We start from the raw sequence: 22068 nt of genomic DNA on the forward strand, positions 1-22068 counted from the left end.
TTAAATGATAATTACTCAAGCATTTTATAGTGCTTACAGGCTTTTCAGTGATTCCTGAGATGAGAGGGGCCCTCTCATGAGGAATAACACATGGAGAAGCTTCTAAGGCACCTCATTTTGTGGCTGCCTACCATCAGCGTAGTCATGCCTCTGCCTGTGGGAGTTTCCCCGCGCCTACTCTGGGCTGCCTTGGCCGGCTCTGTGCACGAATAACAATTTGCTTAGGTACTGGGAGACCAGAGAGAGCGAAGTGTTTTTGGATCGTTGCAAAGAAGCTTTAATGCCATGATTTTGTGTACTGTTAGTGCTCTCTTCTAAGTAAGTTTATTATTGTTCCTTTTTTTTTTTTTTTGCGGCAAAACAAGTATGCACTTTAAATGAAGTCAGTGATAGCTGGCTTGCAAAAGCTGAACACTTGGGATGTTTGCTCTCTAACTGCTGGTGGGACGTTATTGCTTGCTTATCCTGGTGTTTTCTCCATCTGAGAATAAATTAAGTTTCCTCTTACTGTGTTATCTTTTTTCTAGATAAATTATTAGGGAAAACGCAAAGGTACAGAACCATACAGTGTGTGGGAGCTGAAGACTTGCGCCAGCTCCCCATGGCTCTTTCCCGACGGGAAACGTGTTTTGCTGGGGAGGATTTATGCAACGGTATCGTGACACACAGGTTTCATCTCTCTGGCGGCTGAGACAGTTCCTGTTCCTTCCAAGGGGAGCTGCCGGGTGCAGGGCGCCGGTGTTGCCGCGCCACTGTGGCCCGAGACGGGCAGGGGGCGGTGGGTTGTGCCCGTGCCCGACTGCGGGCACCGCGGACACGTCCCAGCGCTCCACCGCAGGCTGCGGTGCCGCCCGAGGGTCACCCCCGCGCCGGCCACGGCTCTGTGCTCTCACTCGTACTGTAAACAGCGGCTGTCAGAGCGCCAGGTGTCATCAGGATAACGGGGATCTCCAGCCAAATGTTACGTTGCCGTGAGGGTATTTGCTTACAAATGCTGAAAGTGCTGAATGTTTGTGTGTTGTTAGCGTGCTTTAATTTCCATCCATAAGTATCTAAATGTTAGTCCACTGAGAGTATTTTCTGTCTTTTAATATATTATTTAAGTCGTGGATCTGTAATCCTTCTATTGTCACCCCTCTCTGATTAAGACCTATTCAATTTTTGACATTGTGTATCAGACCTTACGATTACTTATTTGGTCCTACATTAATAGTTTTTGAGTCAGTACTGAATTCACAGAGACTCAGACTTATCAGTAGCTTGTAGGATGACAATGATACAACCGAATAAAATTTATTAGTGTGGATGAGAGGGTTAAAATCCCTATAGAAGCCACCCCTCAACTTTAGAAAGCCGCCAAAGTACTGTCTCTTGGTATCTCTCATTGGTCAGGTAATGTCTACACACTGGAAAAGTTTGAACAAGCCTTTTTATATGCATATTATGTAATGTGAGTCAGGCTGTCTTTCTCCACCCACCTACGCCCAGCGCTTCTAATGTAAAAAAAAAAAAAAAGAAAAAGGGGGGGGAGGGAGGAGATGAAACAAACCACAACAAACACAAGCTCAGTGAAAACCCAACAGTCGCCCTCAAAAAAGCAAACCAAAAGCAAACTAAAAGAAAAAAAAAATCACACCCAAAAGAGCACACAAAAACCCCAACACAAAAAAAACTCCAAAGCCAAACACTGCCAGAAAAAAAAAAAAGGTCTGAGTTAATCAAATATCAAGCCTGATGAATGATGGAGGAGCAGCTGGTTTAAGTGGTACTTCCAGTACAGGAAGAGAACCTCTACTAATCTAACTAAAGTAATATACATTGTCATTTTACTGGGGCTTTATTTTGAAAATGGAGGTACTTCTGTGTGTGCTAATTCAAACTGTAAAAATTGTAAATTTACGGTAAGCTGAGATGGCAACCATTTTACTTGTATGATGACTGATTTGTTGCTATCACATATAAACAAGTTTAATACTTTACAGCTGAAAATTATTTGTGGTGCTAAAGGCAATTAAATGATCAGAGCAATAATTGCCTCAATTATGTAAATACTGTGTAATCTTGCAACAGCCTATTTTCTTTTCCACTTGAAAAAACCCTATGTAAGTCTAGATCCACAATACAAGCCACAGTGGGCTGCTAATGTTGTTGTGGTAACTGTCTTTGTACTTTCCTCCAGGAAGGAAATCCTTGATATGTGACCTCTGTTAGAAAACTGCAGTGGCGTGTTAGTATTGTGGCAGAACAGGCCATGTGTGTGTTATAGTCTTTTTCACCTTAAGAATGTGTGAGAAGTGGTGCACTGGTTAAGCTGGTTCAGATTTAGCTCTGCAGTTTTCTTTAGGTGTTGATTCCATGAGTGGAGTCATGCCATATTTGTTCATGAAAACAAGTAGAAGATATATTTATACCCTTTGTGGCTTTGTGGAGCAGTCTTGATAATATGTATCCTAGGACACCTGTCAGAGTTCAAGGAACACCATAAGTTGTCTGCCAATATGACATAAGGGGACTAGGCTGCCTCACTATTCAAATGAATGGAGTTGAAAACCTGGCTCTTGGTGACAATGAGATTCTTCAGAGATGTGATAGAATGGTTTATGCTCCAGGCTAAGAGTCATTGTGAGACTAGATTATCGAAGGGAGAAATAAAGTACTGATGTCTCCAAATATTTCTCCAAATATCAGTCTCTGTCTGAAACTCTAATGTGTTCTCCCTTATCCAAAAGTCCAGATGTCTTGGTCCCCTTCTAAGAAACACGTTGGGAACTAAGATGTCAGAAAAGCATTGGTAATTAACACACCACAAAGTAGTTCACAGGATTCCATCCATCAGATACTGTTGGTAATGCAATGGAGAAGATTATAATTTGGTCTTGGCATATTGCCTTTTCTTTCATATTCACATTTCTATGAAAAGAGCTGAAAAGAGCCTGTTCTTTGAAGTATGTTCACATTTCCAACAAAAAGCTTAAAATATACTGAAGCGCTCTACAAATGCTTGGTTCTCTTGACATGTATGAAAAACAGGTATTTTAAAAAATAAGTGGTTTTTTGTTTTTGGTTTCGTTTTGTTTGTTTTTACAGATAGAAGCAGTGGCAACACTGCCCTGGCTATTAGTTGTAGGACAATTGGCATTGATGACTTCTGTCTTCTACTGAATTGCTGTTTCCTACTGTCCTGTGAAGTTCCGATTCCTTCCTTTCGTTATTTAAATGACAATTGGTTGAAGTTACATGATATGTTCTACTGTAGGGTCTGATCCAGTATCATTCTGTTATATATAAAGAATGTTGGCTACGAATGATCTAATATGTTTTTTATTCATCATGGTATGCCTTGTGCAATGTTTATAATTAGTCATATTATGCCAATTAATTAAAAAATATAATAAGACTTGTTAATATACATCTTGTATTTGATTGTCTTATTGGTGTGTATGTGTTTAATGTGTTTGTGATTGATGAGGTTCTTACCTTCATGTTCACGTCTCTTTTGTGCTGATGAATGAGTTTGAATCAGAACAGGGCAGGGCTTCTAGCCTTCTCCCATGTTTTTCCTCTGCATGGAAATGCACACAGGTTTAGTTTTCTTTGACTGAAGGGGAAACAGTTAACACTTAACTTCTGTCTGGGTACTTCCGAGGAGCTCATTGGCCCAGTGTGTGGCAGCAAACTGGGAAGAGATAACCTCCAAGAGAAGCTTTCTGTATCTGAGCACGTGCACAGATGTGTGTTTCATGGTGGAGTTTCCTCCTGCTCTAGGCTCCTGTAGGCAGAGACTGCTGACACAGCTGCCTCCTTGTGATTCACCAGAACTGTGTTGAGTAGGGACCAGAGGTAGGGACTGGATAAACAAGTCTTCTCCATCACACTGAGGGGATTGCCATGGCTGCTCTAAGAACACCTACACCTCCTCTGCGGCTGAGAAATATGTCATCCTGCTGTGTTGATTAAAGTGGTATCTAGAACGTACGCAGTCTTTCCAGCATGTGCAAGGGGATGCATAAGCAGTGGATAAGCTAAAGGAGCCAAAGTAGTCAGGACAGTTAATAGGAAAATAATAAGTGACTGCTTTTTGTTTCTAGACCTAGCTTATTTAAAATCCACTGCTTTTAGGCAGATACAGATAATACATCTGAATTCAATTTATTGAAAAGGGAGATACTGAGATATAAAACCAGAATAAAGATACGTTTGTTTAATAAACTCCAGAAGATAAAGATGCAAAGAGCTGAACCTGTCATTCTTAAGTTTACTTTCTGAAGAATCTTAATAATCCATTGCTGCTCCCCAGTTTCCCCAGAACATATTTAAGTGGACATTTGTTTAGAAAAGCTGTGCAGTTCTGAACTTTCTTGAGTTCTCTGCACTTTCTTGAAGCACCTAATTCAGTGGATCAATGAAGAATAAGTTCATGCAACTACTGTGGTTTTATGGCTCGATTTTTAGAAGTGAGTTGATTAATTTCTTATTTAAAGCTATTCAGAGCGCCTCTGTACTCTTGACAGCAGGATTCTCATTAGTCAAAAAGAAGAAGGTTTCCCTTGTTATTCTCTAGGATTTTATATTCTGTCTAACTGATTAATGCAAGGGGCCTTTTTTTCTTCCAAGAAGGTGAAAAGCAGAAATCAGTTATTATATCAGATATTTATATACTAAATACCGAAGTTGTTTTAAAAAAGTAACGTACTGCTGTAAAAATGATCTGCCAGTCGTTTATTATCTTGTATATAAAAGTGAGGCCTTAGAGATATTTTTGAAGAGAAACTTAGAAACCTGTGTAAAGATAAGGTACTTTTTTGAAAATAGAAGAGCAGCAGAGGAAAAAATTAGGTGTGCATGATGTTTGAGACAGTGGTTGACTTTAACTGAAGCAAATGTTTTTTCTGATACAGTGGCTATTTTTGCAATTTCCAAGTTAACTGTTAAAAAAAAATGAAAACTAGGTGGGAGGGGAGTATAGGGGGGAATCCTGCCTGTCTTTTTAGGGCTAGTTTGTTTTGTCCTAGATTTGCATGCCATTGAAAAGAAGGTTTCTAGTCCTTTGATACTGAGTAAATAGTTGTTTTCTCACATGAGGAGGAGAAAAAAAAAAAAAGCGCCTTACTTTCTCCATTTTTTTGGCCTGACTTCCTGATTTAAGACCTAGTGAAATAGAAAATAAACAGAGATGGGACTCCTGAAGGAAACTAGGGAGATAGTGGGTTTGAAGTCTAGTTAGCGTCTGTGTATTCCAACATTGTCCTGCAAGAAATAGGGAGTTGGAGTTCATGATCTTTATGGATTCCTTCCAATTCAAGATATTCTATGATTTAGCATTGTTTGTATTACGTATTTTTAAATGAGTTCATACAAAAAGCTTTTGACATAGACAGTTAATATTGAAAATGCCCATACAAAAGACGATTTTGTGTTTTGACGAGTAGGTACATTGAAATTTTTTTGTTGTAATGTTTTTGCAGAACAGAATGGGAAATTTTAGATGCACCTTAACTTTCCTGATACTTTTTTACCAAGACAGAAACATTTGGAACCTGGTTCCCAATGGAACCCTATTGTTTCATGCTGGGAAAACATGATTACAAAAGCAAAATGCCATGTTCTTTCTTGACATAAATATATAAGATAAATGCTTACCCTGCCCTGAACCTCTCAGTTCTAAGAAAATGAGAAATAACAGTGAAATATTGGCAGTCTGTAAAGGAATATATGCTAAAATATTTACTTCATCTGTTTCATGTTATAAAATACATTTGAGGGGAAGCTTTCCTTTTACGTTAGAAGGCATTGAATCAGCATCCAAGAGAAGAAGTGCTCTTCAACATTTTCATAAATGACTCTGATACAGGACTGGAAGGGATACTGAGCAAGTTTGCAGATGATACAAAACTAGAAGGAGCTGTTGACTTCCTCAAAGGCAGGGACACCTTGCAGAGAGACCTCAGCAAATCAAAGGACTGGGCAATCACCAACCATATGAAGTTCAACAAGGGAAAATGCTGAATTCTGCACCTGGGACAGGGCAACCCTGGATGTACGTACAGACTGGGGAATGAAATGCTGGAGAGCAATGCCGCGGAAAGGGACCTGGGGGTCCTGGTCGATGGCAAGTTGAATATGAGTCAGCAGTGCCCTGGCAGCCAGGAGGGCCAACCATGTCCTGGGGAGCATCAGGCAAAGCATCACCAGCCGGTCGAAGGAGGGGATTGTCCTACTCTGCTCTGCATTGGTGTGGCCTCACCTTGAATATTGTGTGCAGTTTTGGGCACCTCAATTAAGAAAGATATTCAGCTCTTAGAGGGTGTCCAAAGGAGGGCAAAGAAGATGGTGAAGGGCCTTGAGGGGAAGCCGTAGGAGGAGTGGCCTGAGGTCACTTGGTCTGTTCAGCCTGGAGGAGACTGAGGGGAGACTTCATTGCAGTCTACAACTTCCTTGTGAGGGGAAGAGGAAGGGCAGGCACTGATCTCTTCTCTGTGGTGACCAGTGACAGGACCCAAGGGAATGGCCTGAAGTTGTGTGAGGGGAGGTTTAGGTTGGATATTAGAAAGAGGTTCTTCATTCAGAGGGCAGTCGGGCACTGGAACAGGCTCCCCAGGGAAGTGGTCACAGCAGCAAACCTGACAAAGTTCAAGAAGCATTTGGATGATACTCTCAGGCACATGGTGTGACTCCTGGGGCTGTCTTGTGCAGGGCTAAGGGTTGGACTCGATGATCCTTGTGGGTCCCTTCCAACTCATCAGATTCTGTGATTCTGTGAATGTTTAATTTGCTTTACAAATATGTCTTGAATTTGTGGTTGTTGGGGCTCTGGTTTTTTTGTTGGTTGGTTTGGGATTTTTTGGTACCCTGCAAGAGAATGTTCTTCAGCTGTTGGCACTTTTGGATAAAACTGAAAAACAGGATGATGTTCTAAAAGCACTAAAGCACATGTGTGACTTCTTTTTTCAGTGTTTTGTTTTCGTAGTCTAAATTTGTCTTTTCTTTATTGTTTCAATAGTTTAATGGTTCCTCAGTAGCTCTTATAAAGTCAAGTCATATGAAGTATTTTAAAAGAGAAAATTATTTTGTAAGAATCACTGAGTTCTTTCAGAAGAATTCTTCCGGAGCTTTTATTCCATTTTATAACTGCAGAAACCAGGGCTAGCACTTGTAACTTACCTCAGGCTTTGGAAAGCTTAAGTGTCAGAAAGAAGAGCAGTGGTGAGCAGGCTGCCCTGGCTTCTGAAACTAGCTTGGTGCGTCTGTGCCTCAAAGCTTTTTTTAACCCTTCTGCCTGACAGTAGGGAAAAAGGGGAGCTTGAAGGCTGGAGATTAACTAGTGGTCTATTCAATGAATAACTGGGTTTCTAAATAGTGACAGACAGTAGTTTTCTTGTGTGTTAAGACTGAGAGCTTATTAGACCTGGAGGTACTGAAGAGTTGGGTAGTTTGTTTGTTTTTTTTTGTTTGTTTGTTTGGTGGTTCATTTGGTGTTTGTTTTGTTTTGTTTTTTATTTTTTATTTTAATGTTGGCTTTTTTTTTTTTTGATTAGAGGTGGTCTGGGGTGTGTGAGGTGGGCACAGATGGTCTTCTGTCAAACCCTGACTTCTTGATTGCTTGCTGGTTTGGTGTGGTATTCTTTTAAGACAGTATTTTAACTGTTCTTATGCTAAGAAAATAGCAGGAGAAAGACATGAGACTCCTATAAAATATAGCTTGATGATCATACAGTGGGTGTTCCATGGAGTGAGAGGAAAAATCTGTATGTTATGATTGACCAATGTCTTGAGTGTTTCTGTTTGTAGGCTTTTCGGAGGCAATTTCTCTATGTTTCTTTTGCCCCTTCTGCAACAGTATATGATCCTATATTGAATTGGCTTGATTTTCTATCATGTATCCTGACATACCCAATGATACAAGATGACTTTCAGTTACACCAGGTGGGATTTTTTTCCCTTCAAAATATATAGTCCTGGTCACCACAGCCTGCCAGCTCTTGCAAAAGGTACAAATTTTCTTGTCTTCACAAGGTTTTTCTTTTCTGTTAACTAGCTGACTTGCGTTGAATACTGCCTTTTGTCCTCCTTCCTCCCTATGAATCACAAAATCACAGAATCAGTTGGGTTGGAAAAGACCTCTGAGATCAAGTCCAACCTATGACCGAACACAACCATGGCACTAAATACCACATCCAGTCTTTCCTTTCATGTGCTGTTTGGATAGTTTACAGGGACTGAAACAGTCTTATCAATGAAAGAAGATTGCAAATCTAGAGTTCAGCCATTGCAAATTATCAGATTAACCATAGTAGACAGCATGTAGGTATCATGGTGACTGACTTCAACATACTTTTCATTTCATAAATAGAGATATCCAGTGTTAATACCTGATGGTAAAGCAGAAACATCACTCAACATGTTGTTATAAATATTTACATTTCCCACATCATGATATAATTGTCCTGATAGTCCTTGTTCAAACTGCTGTTTAAGACTGTTGCATATCAGATGATATTTTTTGCAGGTAATTATATTTATAAAATCCAGTGAATGAAAGCGAATGTGTTTAAGTGTAGTGGTTGATCTGCAAACCTGAGTTTGTAGGTGTGGTAAAAAGGAAAACCTGAAAATTATCCAGCGCACTCAAGATAAGCAGTTGCTCTCATTCCATCTCTTGAGAGAGTCTCACCACATCGGTAAGAGCTCAACTGTGATTGTATTAGTACACAGTATGACTAAATGGTTAGAGGGGAAAAAAAACTATAATAGGGGTTATGTAAGCAAATTGTTGTTTTTGGGGTTTTCTTTTTTTAAAGAATTTAACAGCCTCGTTACTAAATTATGCGCCTCCTTGCTCCCTCAAGGGAACGTTGCTTTCATCCGAGTTTTCATATAGAAGCTGCCAAGCAGCTGAGACAAGGCTGAAATAAGCAAAGCTTTCCTCCTAGGAATACCTTGGGAATTTCTTTTCCTGCCCTAAACCAGTGGATTTTGGGGAGGGGTGGTGTGCACAATCTCTTTTTATGCAGTGTTGGTACCTTTAATGCATGTTTTAATAGTGTTACTAGGAATGTTTTTCACACACACAAAAATAAAGACCCTGAGTACCTAAAGTTATACGGTATCTTGTATTATAATAGGTGTCTTTTATGTGATAGGTTGCATTTTATTAGGCATTTGGAAACATATTGTGGACTGGCATAGTTTTTAGCCACGGGGGCCTTGAAATAAAATCTTGCTGCATGAGCTGAATGTCCTGTTGATAGTTTTTCTCTGTCACATCTGCATTAGTGAGTCAACAGGAAGAAATATGTACCTCAGTTGCCTGTGTGTCATTGCCCAAATCCATCTTCACCAGTCTCTGAAGCATTGAAGTTGGTCGTTACTACATTTTATACTCAGAGCAAGTCACTCGTATGGGTGCAGGGGATCCTGCAAGGACCAAGAAAGTAGTTCTCAGTCTTGTAGCTGTTCTGCATGACTCTGTTGATAATAGGGAAATGGAGATGCTGAAACAGTCATCATACCTGTAAGCTGGGAAGCCCCTCCAATCAGGTGTAATTTTGTGTGTCACATACTTATATGTTTTAAAATGCCTGTTTAAGATGTTTAGCAATTAAAGGTAATTAAACATAATATTTAAAAAGGTAGTAATCCTTTCATGTTAAAAAACAGTGAAACAGGGTGGAGCAATATTTAACTAAGCTCTCATAGAAGTAATGTTTTCTGTTATTTTAGTTCTATTGGCAACAGACTTGGCATGTATGAAAAGTATTGATGGGACTAACTGCTGTCCTCTTTTTGTGGCTAAATGTGTACTGTTATGTGGTATTTGTTAGAGGCATTAGGTGGATGGGGTTTGAGGAATGAAGCTGTTTCTCTTTATGGGATAAAGTACTAGCCTGTATAAATGCCAGAAGGCTAAATGCTGAGCTAAAGAACAGCTTGTGTTAGAGCTTTTTGCCTTACCCTTTTTTTTTTTTTCTTTTGGCCACACCCTTTAGTACAAAGCTTCTCTAACTGTAGACAAACGTCATTGTATACAGCTTCCGTGTATTTCCAGAGAGTCCAAGGTGTAGCCAAGGGGCAGGATGTAGCCGGGAGGAAATACATACTAGAGATGGGCTCTGGGCTCGGTTCAGAAATAGTGTCCTCCTGCAAAAGACTTTTGGTTTGGTTTAGTGTGTTTAGTTTAGGGTGTTTAGTGCCTGTGCTGGAGAAGAAGGAAGAATAGTGCAGCTGAGCCTTCAGGTGGTGCTGTGTTCTTCTCCATCCACCGTGTTCCTGGCTTATGAGCCTGAGATGTGTGAAAACAGAGCTGTCCTCTCAGCTGAGCATGATCCAGGACTCCTCCGTGAAGTATCCCAGGCCACTGTGATACATACCATATTGACGTCATAAACTCTGACCCTTCTTCAGAATTGTTACCTGTGTTGTTGAGGTGATCAATGCATCTGTATCACCTCACGTTTTCAATGAGCCGCTGACAGATTTGTCGACTAATGTCTGTGCCATCTTGTGGTGGCTGATTAGGTTACATCAATATTCTCTTAAAAACAAAACCCTGAAGTGAGGAAAAAGCATGCAATTTTAACATTATAGAGTGATTCTAGCTTGCAGTTTTTCTTTGGTAGCATTTTGAAATGGTGAGCACACATTGAATTAGAGAGGTGGAAGTGGATGAAGATTAAGGTGTCTCTCAGGTGAAACATCCAGCATGTTGCGTAGTGGCATTTGGAGCTGTGAAGGATGGAACATGCAGATTGCAAAACTTGTGAGAAAGTGCTCTGTCACAAGTGGCTAAAGAAAATCCAGAATGCTAGCATCTGAGGCAAATCAGTTAAATAAAACCACCCAGGCTGTTTGGACTTTGCTCATTTTGCAAAGTATATGTTAATGGTCAGCGCTGTAAAACTAATGGTGTGGTACAGAATATTAATTCCAAAAGAGATTTTGTTGTCCTGTGTTGTCCATTACAAGCTAGAAATTCTGATTTTAGAGTTTTCACACGTGAAAAAGAATGTTCCAACACCTACCTGTAATTGTGGGTGTATGCATTCCTAATGCAAAAGGTATGTACTGCATAGGCAAGTGATTAAGGGGGGGCGGTGGCACACATGACACCCAATATGCGTATATGGAAGAAGACTCATCCTCATTGTTTTAGGTTAGGCTAAAATTTCTAGACATGAATAAACAGAGCAGCTGAGCAAAAATCAGGTTCATGCCTGGAGCCTCCCAGGCTTCTTTTCATTCAGTGCTCATCTGCTTGTGCAAGCACAGCTCCATTCTCCCGCCGCCCTGAGAGGAGGAAGGAGCAGCCCCTGCTGCCGAGGTGCTTCCAGCTCTCTGCAAGCGTGCAGGAGACAGCGTTCCCAAGGCCGGCTTGCTGCAGCTGAGGAGACAGCACTCATAGACCCCCCCCTTTGATTAGGATGTGTCAGTGTTGTCAGGGCAACTGTTAACAGCGGCGTATCATATTTTCTCCTCTTGTGTTGCGTGCTGAATATTTTAGCATGCTGGTTGCAGGGAAGAAGGTGCTGCAGCAAAGAACCTGGAGCGGTGGGCTAGGATCTGATTGAACAAGTTAAGACAGAGAAGAGCAGCATCCAAACCAATGTGCCTTTAATTAGGGCTTTCCTTCAAGGTGGGGAAAGACTGCAAGCCTTTTGCTGCCGACTGGATGTTGGTATTTGTCAGCTGTTTGCATACTGCTTATCCATAGGGGATCTGTTACAAGTGCTGAAATGAACAGACAGCGTTGCAGCTAGTAGCTAAGCAGGGGCTGCAGTTTCTTACTTTTTTTTTTAATAAGCAAGAGGCAACAGCAGCATGCCTGGTTCAACTACTGCCCTCCGACAAGAGAGACTGAAGAAAAGTGCCAGGCCAAATCCCCCGGGCTTATTCACCATTGATGAAGAAGATGAGCAGCAAAAGAACGGGAATTCCAAAAGACTGAAAGGTACGTTGCAGTTCTGCAGTGTGATCAGGGCTGTGTGTGGGATATGCTGCACAGCAGGCACAGCGTTTTATTAGCTCTTCTGTGTGCCAGAGAGAGTCTGTAAGTGGCTGGTGCAGTTTGGCAATTCATGTTGGCACCCACAAAATCTCTATGTATGATAGGTGTCTGTATTTAAATCCCCCGGCTTGTTATGCAATCAGCTGCCTTGGCTATGAAGAAAAAAGTACATTTTAGTTATTAACCCCACTTCTTCTGGTAGTGATAAGGATTCTGCATCAGAAATACATTGGTGAATTTCTGTATGTTTACTTTGATTTCTGTTCACGCTCTGGACAAATAACTATTAAAAACAAGGTGATTGTAGGCTTGGAGAGTACAGAATGTAATACCAGCCTGTTTTAGAAGACAGCTTTGCCAAAGACAATGCAAAACTGGCTTTACTTCCATTTCTGTGCATGAGAGACAGTGAGCCTTTGGCAGAGTATAGAAAAATACACATTGTTCAAATATGCTGACTTTTGTAAGTCTGACAACAAACCAAAACAAATCAAAGAGAAAACACAAACCCTAACAAATTGTAACTGTTAAAGGAAAATATTTGTGGTGCTTAAGGTAGGTGAATGATGGTGTCAGAGGGATCCTTATAGCCATTGATTTGTAACAGGTCTGTTAAGCCTGTGTAGCCACTGTCTATCTTATATCATCTAATTACTGTTTCCCTCATGGATCCTGCAACTTCCAATTGTGACTGGAATTTTTATTCTTTTTTTTTTGTGATCAAGTGATTCTATGAACACTCTTTTTTGTGGTCTTACTGGGGAAGGGGGATGAATTGTATCAGTTGTTGTTTACAAAACAAATGCTAGTTTGTAGCCTCAAGACACTGTTTTAAATTTCAGATGTTACCATTCTACCGTGTAACAAGAGAGGCTAGAAAGCATTTAAATAGCAAGTTTATACTATGTGTATTAATTAGAGCTGAATAATTTACAGCTAACTGATTTCTTTTCCTGAAGGAAGAAGGTAGCTTGGTAGCTTTTACAAACAAATTCAGAGCACAAGATTATTCTTTTTCTTCAGTTTGCAGCTTGTACTTTTTTTTCCCCTCGGAATGGATTTGAGCACCATGATAAAATATTTATTGCTAGCCATTGTTAATGTGCCTGTTGTGTCAGGGTCTTGTGTACATAGTTACCTGCTATTCTGTATATTTGAAACTGCCCATATAAAATGGAGATACAAACTCTAGTGTGAGGTTATTGAGTTTTTAATGTTTTAAAAAGCATATTACTTTCCTTTGTCACCCACTGGATGACTTCCAGAGTCAACAGTCCATAAAGCTAAAAATCAATAATTTTCCTGGTTTTGTTCTATAGCACTGATAGTTTCCCAGGGTAAAAGTTCTTGTTGACTTAGCTTCTCTTTTCTACTTGCAGCAGTTATACAGATATGCTTATCCTTTGTCTCTTTTGTTTTAACCGAGATTTGATTTTCAATTATTCCTTTATTTTCTCTTGTTGCTGTGAAATGTAAGTAGATGAATGTGCATGGGAACACAGGCAGCAAACAAACAAATGCATGTGGTTTTAATAAGATAAAAATTTGGTGGCTTACCTTGGCTGATCCTAGTGAGAAATAGTATAAGAAACTGTACAAAATATTTTGGAAGTATATTTGTTTGCTTTTCGTTTCGTAAATACTTAAAATGGCTCATACTGTCTCTAGAACAGAACACCACTTACACACCGATATATGTGGATAAATAACTACATTTGAATGTGTTATTAGTCATTAGGTGAGTTAGAGCTGGAGTGCCTGGTAATGGAGAATGCATGTACTCAGCGTGGTGTTCTCCCTACCTGGTACCAAGTAAGGTCACTCCAGTGCAGCTCTGACTGTGTGATGGACCCATATGAAGCTTTCTTGAGTCTTTAGTGTCTGTTGTTCTGTTGCTACTTTACAGTGTTTGCTCTTAGTTCTTTACCTGTCCTGTTTACTCAGCAAGCACCTGTAGCTGCTGAGAGGTTCCTTCCCCCCCCCCTTCTCTAGCACATTCTAAGTCAGTGTCATCTTTGTGGGAGGTGGGCTTTATGTCGTCTTCGTCTGCAGCTTCTATTATCATGCTGGATCTGTCTTTGTACATCAGCTTAAAAGCCAAGAAGCCTTTAATGGATCCAAAGTAATAAAGAAGTTCCTTCCTCCATTAAGGGTATTTGAATATCATCACAAGATTTAAAATAACCAGTATTTTCATAGTCCAGGTCTTCTCAGAATACTTGAAGACTTGATTAGACTTTGTGTGAGAGTTGTTTTTGTCATCCGGGAAACAAATATTTATGTGGATCTTAAAGTGGCTGACATTTTCTGAGGTTTTCTGTAAATTGATTTTGATATAGGCCATTCCTTTTCTTGGTTTTGGCTGTCTGTATTATAATTGGAGAGGTCTGGTAGGCAATGAGTTTGTTCCTCCAGTGCAAGCAAATAATGACAATGTTAAGGGTTTTTTTTTTTTCAGTCTGCAGATATTAAAAGCCTGCAGTGATCTTTGTAGCCATGTGTTCCTGATACTTCCTTTCCTTTGATGTGAATTGTATTCACTGCTTTTTCACCAAATATTTTAACTTCCTCTCCTCGACTTGTCTTTGGGACAAGGCCTGCATTTTTGTTGTTTATGTGTATGGCACCCGCTATTGCGGGGTCTTGAGACCCAGTTGTTGCGTAGTAGAAGAATGCAAATAAAAATTACTTTGAATATCCCTTTTTACCTTCATTAACAGTCTCTGTTCTCCTTTCCCTTTAAAACACACAGGAATGAATTCTACTACATAGTACACTCTTCAAATACAATTTTTGCAGGTTTAGAGAAGGTTAATTTGCATTTGAATTAGTTTTTGGTTTAGTTACCAGCTTTCCAGCAGTTCTGCAACTATATCCTCAAAGAAACCAGACAAAACAGGAAGAGAACCATGCACTTAACAGCTTCAATATTTTCTTAAAGCTTGTGTTGTAGAACAACTACTGTTTCTGTGACTGAACATAGTGTATGAAAATGGTTCTGTATGTAAATCACAAAGATAGGGCTGAGTAAACTAGTGTTTAATTACAGGTATCCATCCTCTCTGTGTGAACTTCAACCTCAGCCATTCTTTGAATTCAGGCACAAACAATTCAATTTACCTCATGATTTCTTTCCTCTGTTCCTGTTCATTTTGTGCATCTTGGATATAGTCTTAAAATTCAATTCTATGAAATTTTTAGGTGATGCCTCCTCTCCTTCCTCTTAGGAGAAAGACCTTCTCAGATTGTTGATAATGTGTTTCTAAAACTGTCCTTTGAAGAGGCTAGAAAAGTAATACTCATGCTTCTGGATTATGGATTTGAATACTTAATAACTGAAATAGTTATGACATTTATAACAAATCAATGAAAAGTCTGAACTGACTTAACGATGGAATCCTTCACCTTCCTGTTTATTTAAAACTGATCAAGGGAGTGTAGCTCTAATCTGTTGAGTGGGTATTGCTAATACAAAGCTAGACATTTATGCCCTAGTTTTCTGAATAGTAACACTGATTCTTTGTCATCTTGAAAACAAGAGAAGTGCTTTTTTCAGTCTTTTGGTGAATGGCAGTGATGTCAGTGATCACCAGCAGGTTTTGCCACTGTTGCATGGATGGTAATGTTTGTGTGTACTGCTCATTTCAGATGTAGGGTTTATTCCTCCAGAGACTTGAGGGAGATTTCTTCTAACACAGCTGTTTACGTGCTTAGTCTCCATGTTCTGCACCTATTAGGGAAATATATATTTATTTTTAAACTCAGATTTTCCAACTTTTAGTTCAGTTGTTGTTTTGTTGCTGTGCGTCTATACCCAAATGCAAGCTTAAGATACCTGAAAGAAAAGGGAACTTGGCATCTTCAAGGACATTAAACTGATAGTCCTGGAAACTGAAACTGGATACTTACAAAACAGGTATTGCATGGGGTGTGGAAGTGTAATTTTATCCCACGCTGCAGAGTCTGTGCTTCAGGCAGGATCCAGAATGACAGCTTGGTCTCTGGCTTCCACCACACTTTAAACCAGCAAAACTGCCTGGGATGGTGGTTGTCTCAATGATGCCTCTTGATGCTAGTCAGTAGGCTGACCTCCAGTTTGTTTGGGGCAGAACAGTGAGCAATTGTCAAAGGCTGATGAACTGGCTCACCAAAATCAAGTACTGGAGGTTTTCATGACAGTTGGTGGCCTTATCTTACCCATCTGCATTTGAGGCAAAGTGAGGAGAAAGAGTAGGTGGAAGGAAGGAAAGGTACCAATTCCCATTACAGTGCTGGTTGTGTAAAGGGGCAGGGCTGAGAACCTGGGCATTGTGATTTGTCATCCTGCACCTTCCAGTGAGCTCTCCTAGTGTTTCTCTGCACTTCCTCTTTCTTTCTGCTATCCAAGGCCAGGAGAAGAGGGGGTCTAAAAGTATCTGTGATTTTTCTGGACATTTGTTTAAAAGCAACTTTCAAAGTATCTGGAAGGTACATTCCTAGAAAAGCCCTGTATTCATTGCCTACTTTGCAGCTCTTGGGGTAAAGAAGGAAGTTGTGTTTTTTTCAGGAAACTACTGCAAAGCTGTCTCATTTATAGAGTTTCTCCATTCATAGCTGTAGGTGCTAGGTAGCAGGAAACATCCCATTTGTAATAATGACACAAAGAGATCCTAATATTAAGTAATTTACTAGCAGTACAGCAAAGAGACTATGCTGAAAGTCTGGGGGATAGCACGGAATATATCTGCAGACCAGTGGAGCAAATCTGATTTGTTCAGTCCCTCTGGCTTTCAAAGTGAAAGTCCCAGGTCTGAGGACTTGGCCTGTGTTGTAACACAGTGTGTTCATCAAAGTGTGTGCTGGGATTACTGACAGCGCTTATCTGTGCTGGGTAAGAATCATCTTACACTTCTAGTTTAGTTATATGAGAAGAGACTTCCACTGATGATTCTAGAGGATAGCGTTCAGATATTTTGTTGACTTTTTTGAGGGGGAAACAGCCTGTAGTTTATTCATGTGCTCAGGGAGCATACTTGACATTGAGTATGTCGATGGCAAAAGTCAAAAAAAGTACAGTGTTAGCAGTCTTTAAATTATTTGTTAAAGCAAATTCAGTTTAACTTGGCATGTAAACTGAGGGATAGTCCCATTTAAGGAAAGACTGAATTTTGCAAAGCAACTTTTTTAAGTAAACAGGTTTATTTCAACCAAGATCTAAATGATAACACAGTGTTCAGCAGAGCTGTCCTTGTGAGAACAGGATGTAGTATTTGGCTACTGTACTTGCAGGACAGAATACTTGTTGAAGTTGCCGAAAGATTGGAGTTCAATTTATTTTGGATAACTCTCAAGAAAGCTTTGTATAAGAAACACCACTCATGAAAATTGATAGCAAGCAGTGGAGTTTGTTCCTTCTTTGCTATTACCACTGTAAAAGTTGCGACTTTAAAAACCTTGAATTTGGTATACAGTTCTAACAGTGTGGAAAATACATGCAGAGGGAATGTAAGTTTATGATCATTCCTTATGGGAGGGAGAGAAACCTGGAAAGTGGTAGATCTTTCCAAGAATCTTTAAATTCTCTGAGGTCTTGTTGTATTCTTTTTTCCCCTGAAAATACGCAAATAGTACTCTTTTGAAAGGGTTTATACAGTAACAGGCCTTTGGAATAAGTTGACAGCAAGAAGAAATGGGCTTCTGTGCCCTGTTGTACTGCATTGCTCACGCCTGCGTAGTACTGTGTTTTTATTTTGCAGTGGAAAATTGAGGCAATAGCTAAGCATGTATTTTTAAAAGAAATATGTCGCAGTTAGATCCCCTGATATTTTTGTGATTGTGGTTTGGTAAGTCTCAGCACTCTTGCTGCTGTTTTCAAGCTTGCTCAGAAACTGCTGTATCCTAAATTGGCTTTGTATCCAGGTATGTAAAAGTCTGGCTTTATTTTTAAGAGAGAACCTTTTGCTTGTCATATTGAACTCCAGAGAAATCAATGAGTACTGGCCTAGAGCATTGCTTCTGGCTGTAAGCAAGTGACAATGGAGCTCTACATAATATCGGGCTCAGCTCAATCAGTGGGAGTACATAATTTTTCTTCCTGCCCAAACTCACATATGTACATTCTTTGGTTACTCATCTACCTAATAAGAGTAATTTTTGTGCCTTTTTAATTTTTTTCCTGCTTCCTTAAATTCAGTCTGTACTTTACAACTGGAGATCTTGATTTTCTGGTATATGGGAATTGAGAGTTCTAAATGAAAGTACTTCAAAATAGTCCTGTATTATTATCAGAAGACTCCTCAGAAGTGATTTGTGTTTGTGGGGTTTTTTGTTTGTTTTGTGAGACATGCTAAGGTATTATTTAATCTAGTCTACACAACCATAGGCCACAACAGTAATGTGCCAGAAGAACAAGTGCCACAATGATTGATGCAATTTGCTTTAATGAACTGCCTTCACTCACTGAAAGTGCATCTCATAGTGCACTGTTTTTGCAGCCAAGCACTGCTTGAAACTCATACATATGAGTTTTAGCTGCACTGAGTTGAAAGCGTGGTATGAATAGACACTGATATCTGTGGATCGGATCTGTATAATGAAGGTGAAGGAGGCTATGGGGCAATGTTTGATAAGCAAATAAAAATGCAGATGAAACATCAGAAATTAAATTAGGGACTATTCTAACACTTGGACTTTCTCATTGCTTGAAGTAAAATACTTTTCTTTTTCAGTGGACTGGAGTCACACGTACCAAATTCTCCACAAAACACTCATTGATTTTTAGGTTTGACTATGACAGCCATTGAATAGCCAAATTGTCTCAAACCCCATCTTAGTGATCTGTATGTATAGACGTAGCATAACTGCTTAGTCCAAGGTAGGAACGACTAGGGATAGCATGCAGATTGTATAAATTCTGGTCTTGTACTAGCAGTTTCAGAGGAGAAGCACTTGAATGTTAGCTTCACTTTCTCCTTTAAATGATTAACTTGCTGATTATGGCTAGATTAAACAAACTTCCAGTAGGCAGGTCACTGCAGCTTAACCTGGATGCAGATTTCTCCAGACAGTAGTTGTGCCCCTGTACTAGTGGAGACAAGGGGTTGGGGGCAGGCTGTACAAGTGGAAAGCTGTACTGCTCTGTAGGTGTACTCTGTGTGTGTTTGTGCTGGGGAACTCTTCAGTTGTTTTGAATTAGAATAGTGCCTTCTGTAGCTTCAATGGCACAAGATTCTCTGTTGAAGTTTTTGTTCCCTTCTGTTAATTGTGGAGAAATAGATTATCATCTAGTTGTTTCAGATCTGTTGAAGCTCTTCCGATCCGAAGAGGAAAGATAGTTTTTTTGCAGGGACTAGCTATAGTTCTTCAGATTTTAGTTTATGTCTAATTTATAGAGTTTATCTGTGCAGTTGTCAACAAGAGGAAACTAGGTTTGGAATTACAAGTTGGCGCAAATCAAGCACCGGTATCTGCTGAGGCTGTAAAATGTGGCCAGGAGCAGAGATTCCAAATCACAGAAATCTTCCAGTTGATGCCTGTCACTTAGGAATAAAAATTCAGTTAACTGAAGCACTCTTTCTTTTCTGGTGCTAGTGTCTATACTGCTGGCTTCAGGGAATGCAGGGATTTCCTGTTAGAAGCCATACTTGTGGATTCACAACTGGTCCCTCATCTCATTAAGTGATCTTCAACAGTGTGTGTTGGAAGCTAGATTTACAGTCAACTCCTTGGCAAACTGACTCTTTACCTCTTGTTCTGAGTTATCCAAAAACCTCAACAACCCAGGAGAAATGGTCAGGGTACTGGAAATCCCAGAAGGGACTTGCTATACTTAGAGACTGAATTTGTAGTTTGGTTGCTGACCACCTCATCAGTCTTTATTTCTCTTGTTTAATACCACTACAGTCTGAACCTCCAGTAGTGCCTACTAAGTAGACTAGTCCTTCACATGGAGGTTTATTTGTTTATTTGTTTATTTGTTTATTTATTTATTTTCACAGTAAGTGCTCTTCTGGGTCTTCCTCTTACATCTGAAGCTGATGTAGGACCAACTGTCCTTCCACAGTCTGGTATACCAGGCACAACACTCACAGATCTTTTCTGTGATCTGCTGCTGTCTTTTTGTTTAGCAGTGGAGGGTTGTGTAAAGAGGCTGGTGCCACTACAGACCCTTGCAGCCAGGAAATACTCCAGCTGGTGGAATTTTGTCTTCAGAGGAGCTTTGCTGCAACCTAGTGCCATGGCTGCCTCCTATTACATCGTATGCTGTGCTGAAAAAGTGCACTCTTTCTGTATCAAGAACAGGGATGCTCCCTGAAAGATCTGAGGATACTGGATGACACAGAAAACATTAAGAAGAATTTTTATTGTGTTTTTGCTGGGAGACAATAAGGAGAAGGAGTGAGGAAGCAACACTTTCAAAATTAACTTTTCTGTAGGATGCTGGAGTTCTGATTTAATTGCTGGAAATATGATTGTAGTGCTGATGTTTTAGGCAGAGGCAGTCTGACTAGTTGAAAGTCCAATGAAAGATCCTGGACCTAAAATCTCATAGTACCCTAAAACACATTGTTAACTGTGCTGAAGTGGCTTGGTTTTTTTCATTCTTGAATTCCAGATATTTTTCATCTTCATTTTAAACTCCTGCACAGGCAAGGCTTATTATAGAATTGCTGACAGAACTTGATTCATACTGTTGTATCTTAGTGTACAAAGCTATCTTGTTTCTCAATTCTGTTTCAGAAAGCTTTTCAGAAAGCTATTTTGGAAATGCAGGTTTATCCAGTTACCCGCCCTTGACACGAGAAGTCATTCTTTTACACAACCAGTTCCAGCTTTGGTTTTTCCCTTTTTTCAAAGTTAGTTTCCTCATTGCCTGCATGCTGACTAAATGCACTGATGAAAATTACAGTGCTAAATTTTGGCTTGTATGCTAGGACACCATGAATCACATCAAACATGTCTGAGCTGTTTTTGAAGACACAGAGGTATCATGTCAGTAGAGTTTGCACAGTGGAGTTTGGCTTATACTTCTGAGTCCAGCAGAGGCAGTGTGATGGAAAACAAACTGATGAATCTTCTTGCCTGTCATTCCTTCTTAATTGTAACAGTACTTTCATTGAGGAACGTGCACCCCATCTTGGAGATGCAGTCCATACAAATTCTAGACAATGCTGCTTTCACATTTCATGTGCATTCCCTCTCACTAGAAAAATGAAAACATGTTTACCTCACTCTCTTATTCCCTGCAGCAAAGGAAGGAAAAAGTAGGTTTTGTCCTGTTGTTTTTTTAAAAACACAGCCTTCTCTAGCCATTTAACTTTGTTAATGGTGTGTTTACTTGCAGTCTGAACTGCAAAATAAGAGGTAAAGAAAAAAGCAGATGGCAGTTGCCATCTGTAAACCAGAAAAGGACAGCAACAACCAGCTGCTGAGTGAGGTATTGGCAATAAAACCAGGCTGCAGACCAAGCAGTTTGTGCTTGTTGTGCCTGGGTTATCAGTGTTTTGGTATGTTCTTACACTTCCAATCTGCTTTTTCTGAATTATTCCATAATGTATGTATATACTTTTGTGCCTGTATTTTTCTTCACCAGGCTATTCTCAAGGTTAAGAAACACAACTGTTATAGTTTGCGTCCAGGGAGTTTCTGTGAGCCTCACTGTCCCTGTGAGTTACCTGAATTGCTGCTGTATACTGTATCTCAGATGCTCAGTGTCACTGAAGGCTGTATGCAGAGTAGCCTGGCTTTTCACTACAGCGTGTTTAACTTAAATCTTTGTAGTCAATAACTGATTCAGGAAAGCTGTACAGTGCAGGCTGTGCTGCTCACACCACGGTGACGCTTATAGATGCCTCTGTTTTCTGTTAGGATTTTGTTTAGTTGCCGTCCTGTTTGTGGCATCTGCATAATGAGCAATGTTCCTAGATTGAAATATTTTAGATGACAGTATGATGGTTTGATTCTTCCCTTCCTGAGAAGTGATGACAGCATGTCCATAATTACGATGATGTTGGAGTTCTGAACAGGCTCCTGACCCCAAGGTTTGTAGAGGTGATTTATGTTCATCTTAGCTCTGCAAACAGGCCCTG

The 22068-nt window shown here is 40.0% G+C and overlaps 1 protein-coding gene across 15 annotated transcripts in view; it reads left to right on the top strand.

Annotated features, from left to right (window-relative positions):
- The window catches only part of MAP7 (microtubule associated protein 7), a 117673-nt gene that overhangs the window by 2513 nt on the left and 93092 nt on the right, over positions 1-22068 (top strand). For 3 of the 15 annotated variants that reach the window (XM_064649403.1, XM_064649399.1, XM_064649412.1), the window contains exon 1: positions 11156-11944. The exons of 3 other annotated variants lie outside the window; for them this stretch is intronic. In XM_064649403.1, coding sequence (XP_064505473.1) covers positions 11815-11944 — 130 coding nt within the window. In that variant the 5' untranslated portion in view covers positions 11156-11814. Of the gene's footprint in view, positions 1-11153; positions 11945-22068 lie in introns of those variants that run through there. 9 more of the 15 variants (XM_064649396.1, XM_064649400.1, XM_064649401.1 and 6 more) reach the window with 8 other exon arrangements.

This window comes from Pseudopipra pipra, chromosome 3 (genome assembly GCF_036250125.1).
Source record: "Pseudopipra pipra isolate bDixPip1 chromosome 3, bDixPip1.hap1, whole genome shotgun sequence".
NCBI classification, from domain to species: Eukaryota; Metazoa; Chordata; class Aves; order Passeriformes; family Pipridae; genus Pseudopipra; species Pseudopipra pipra.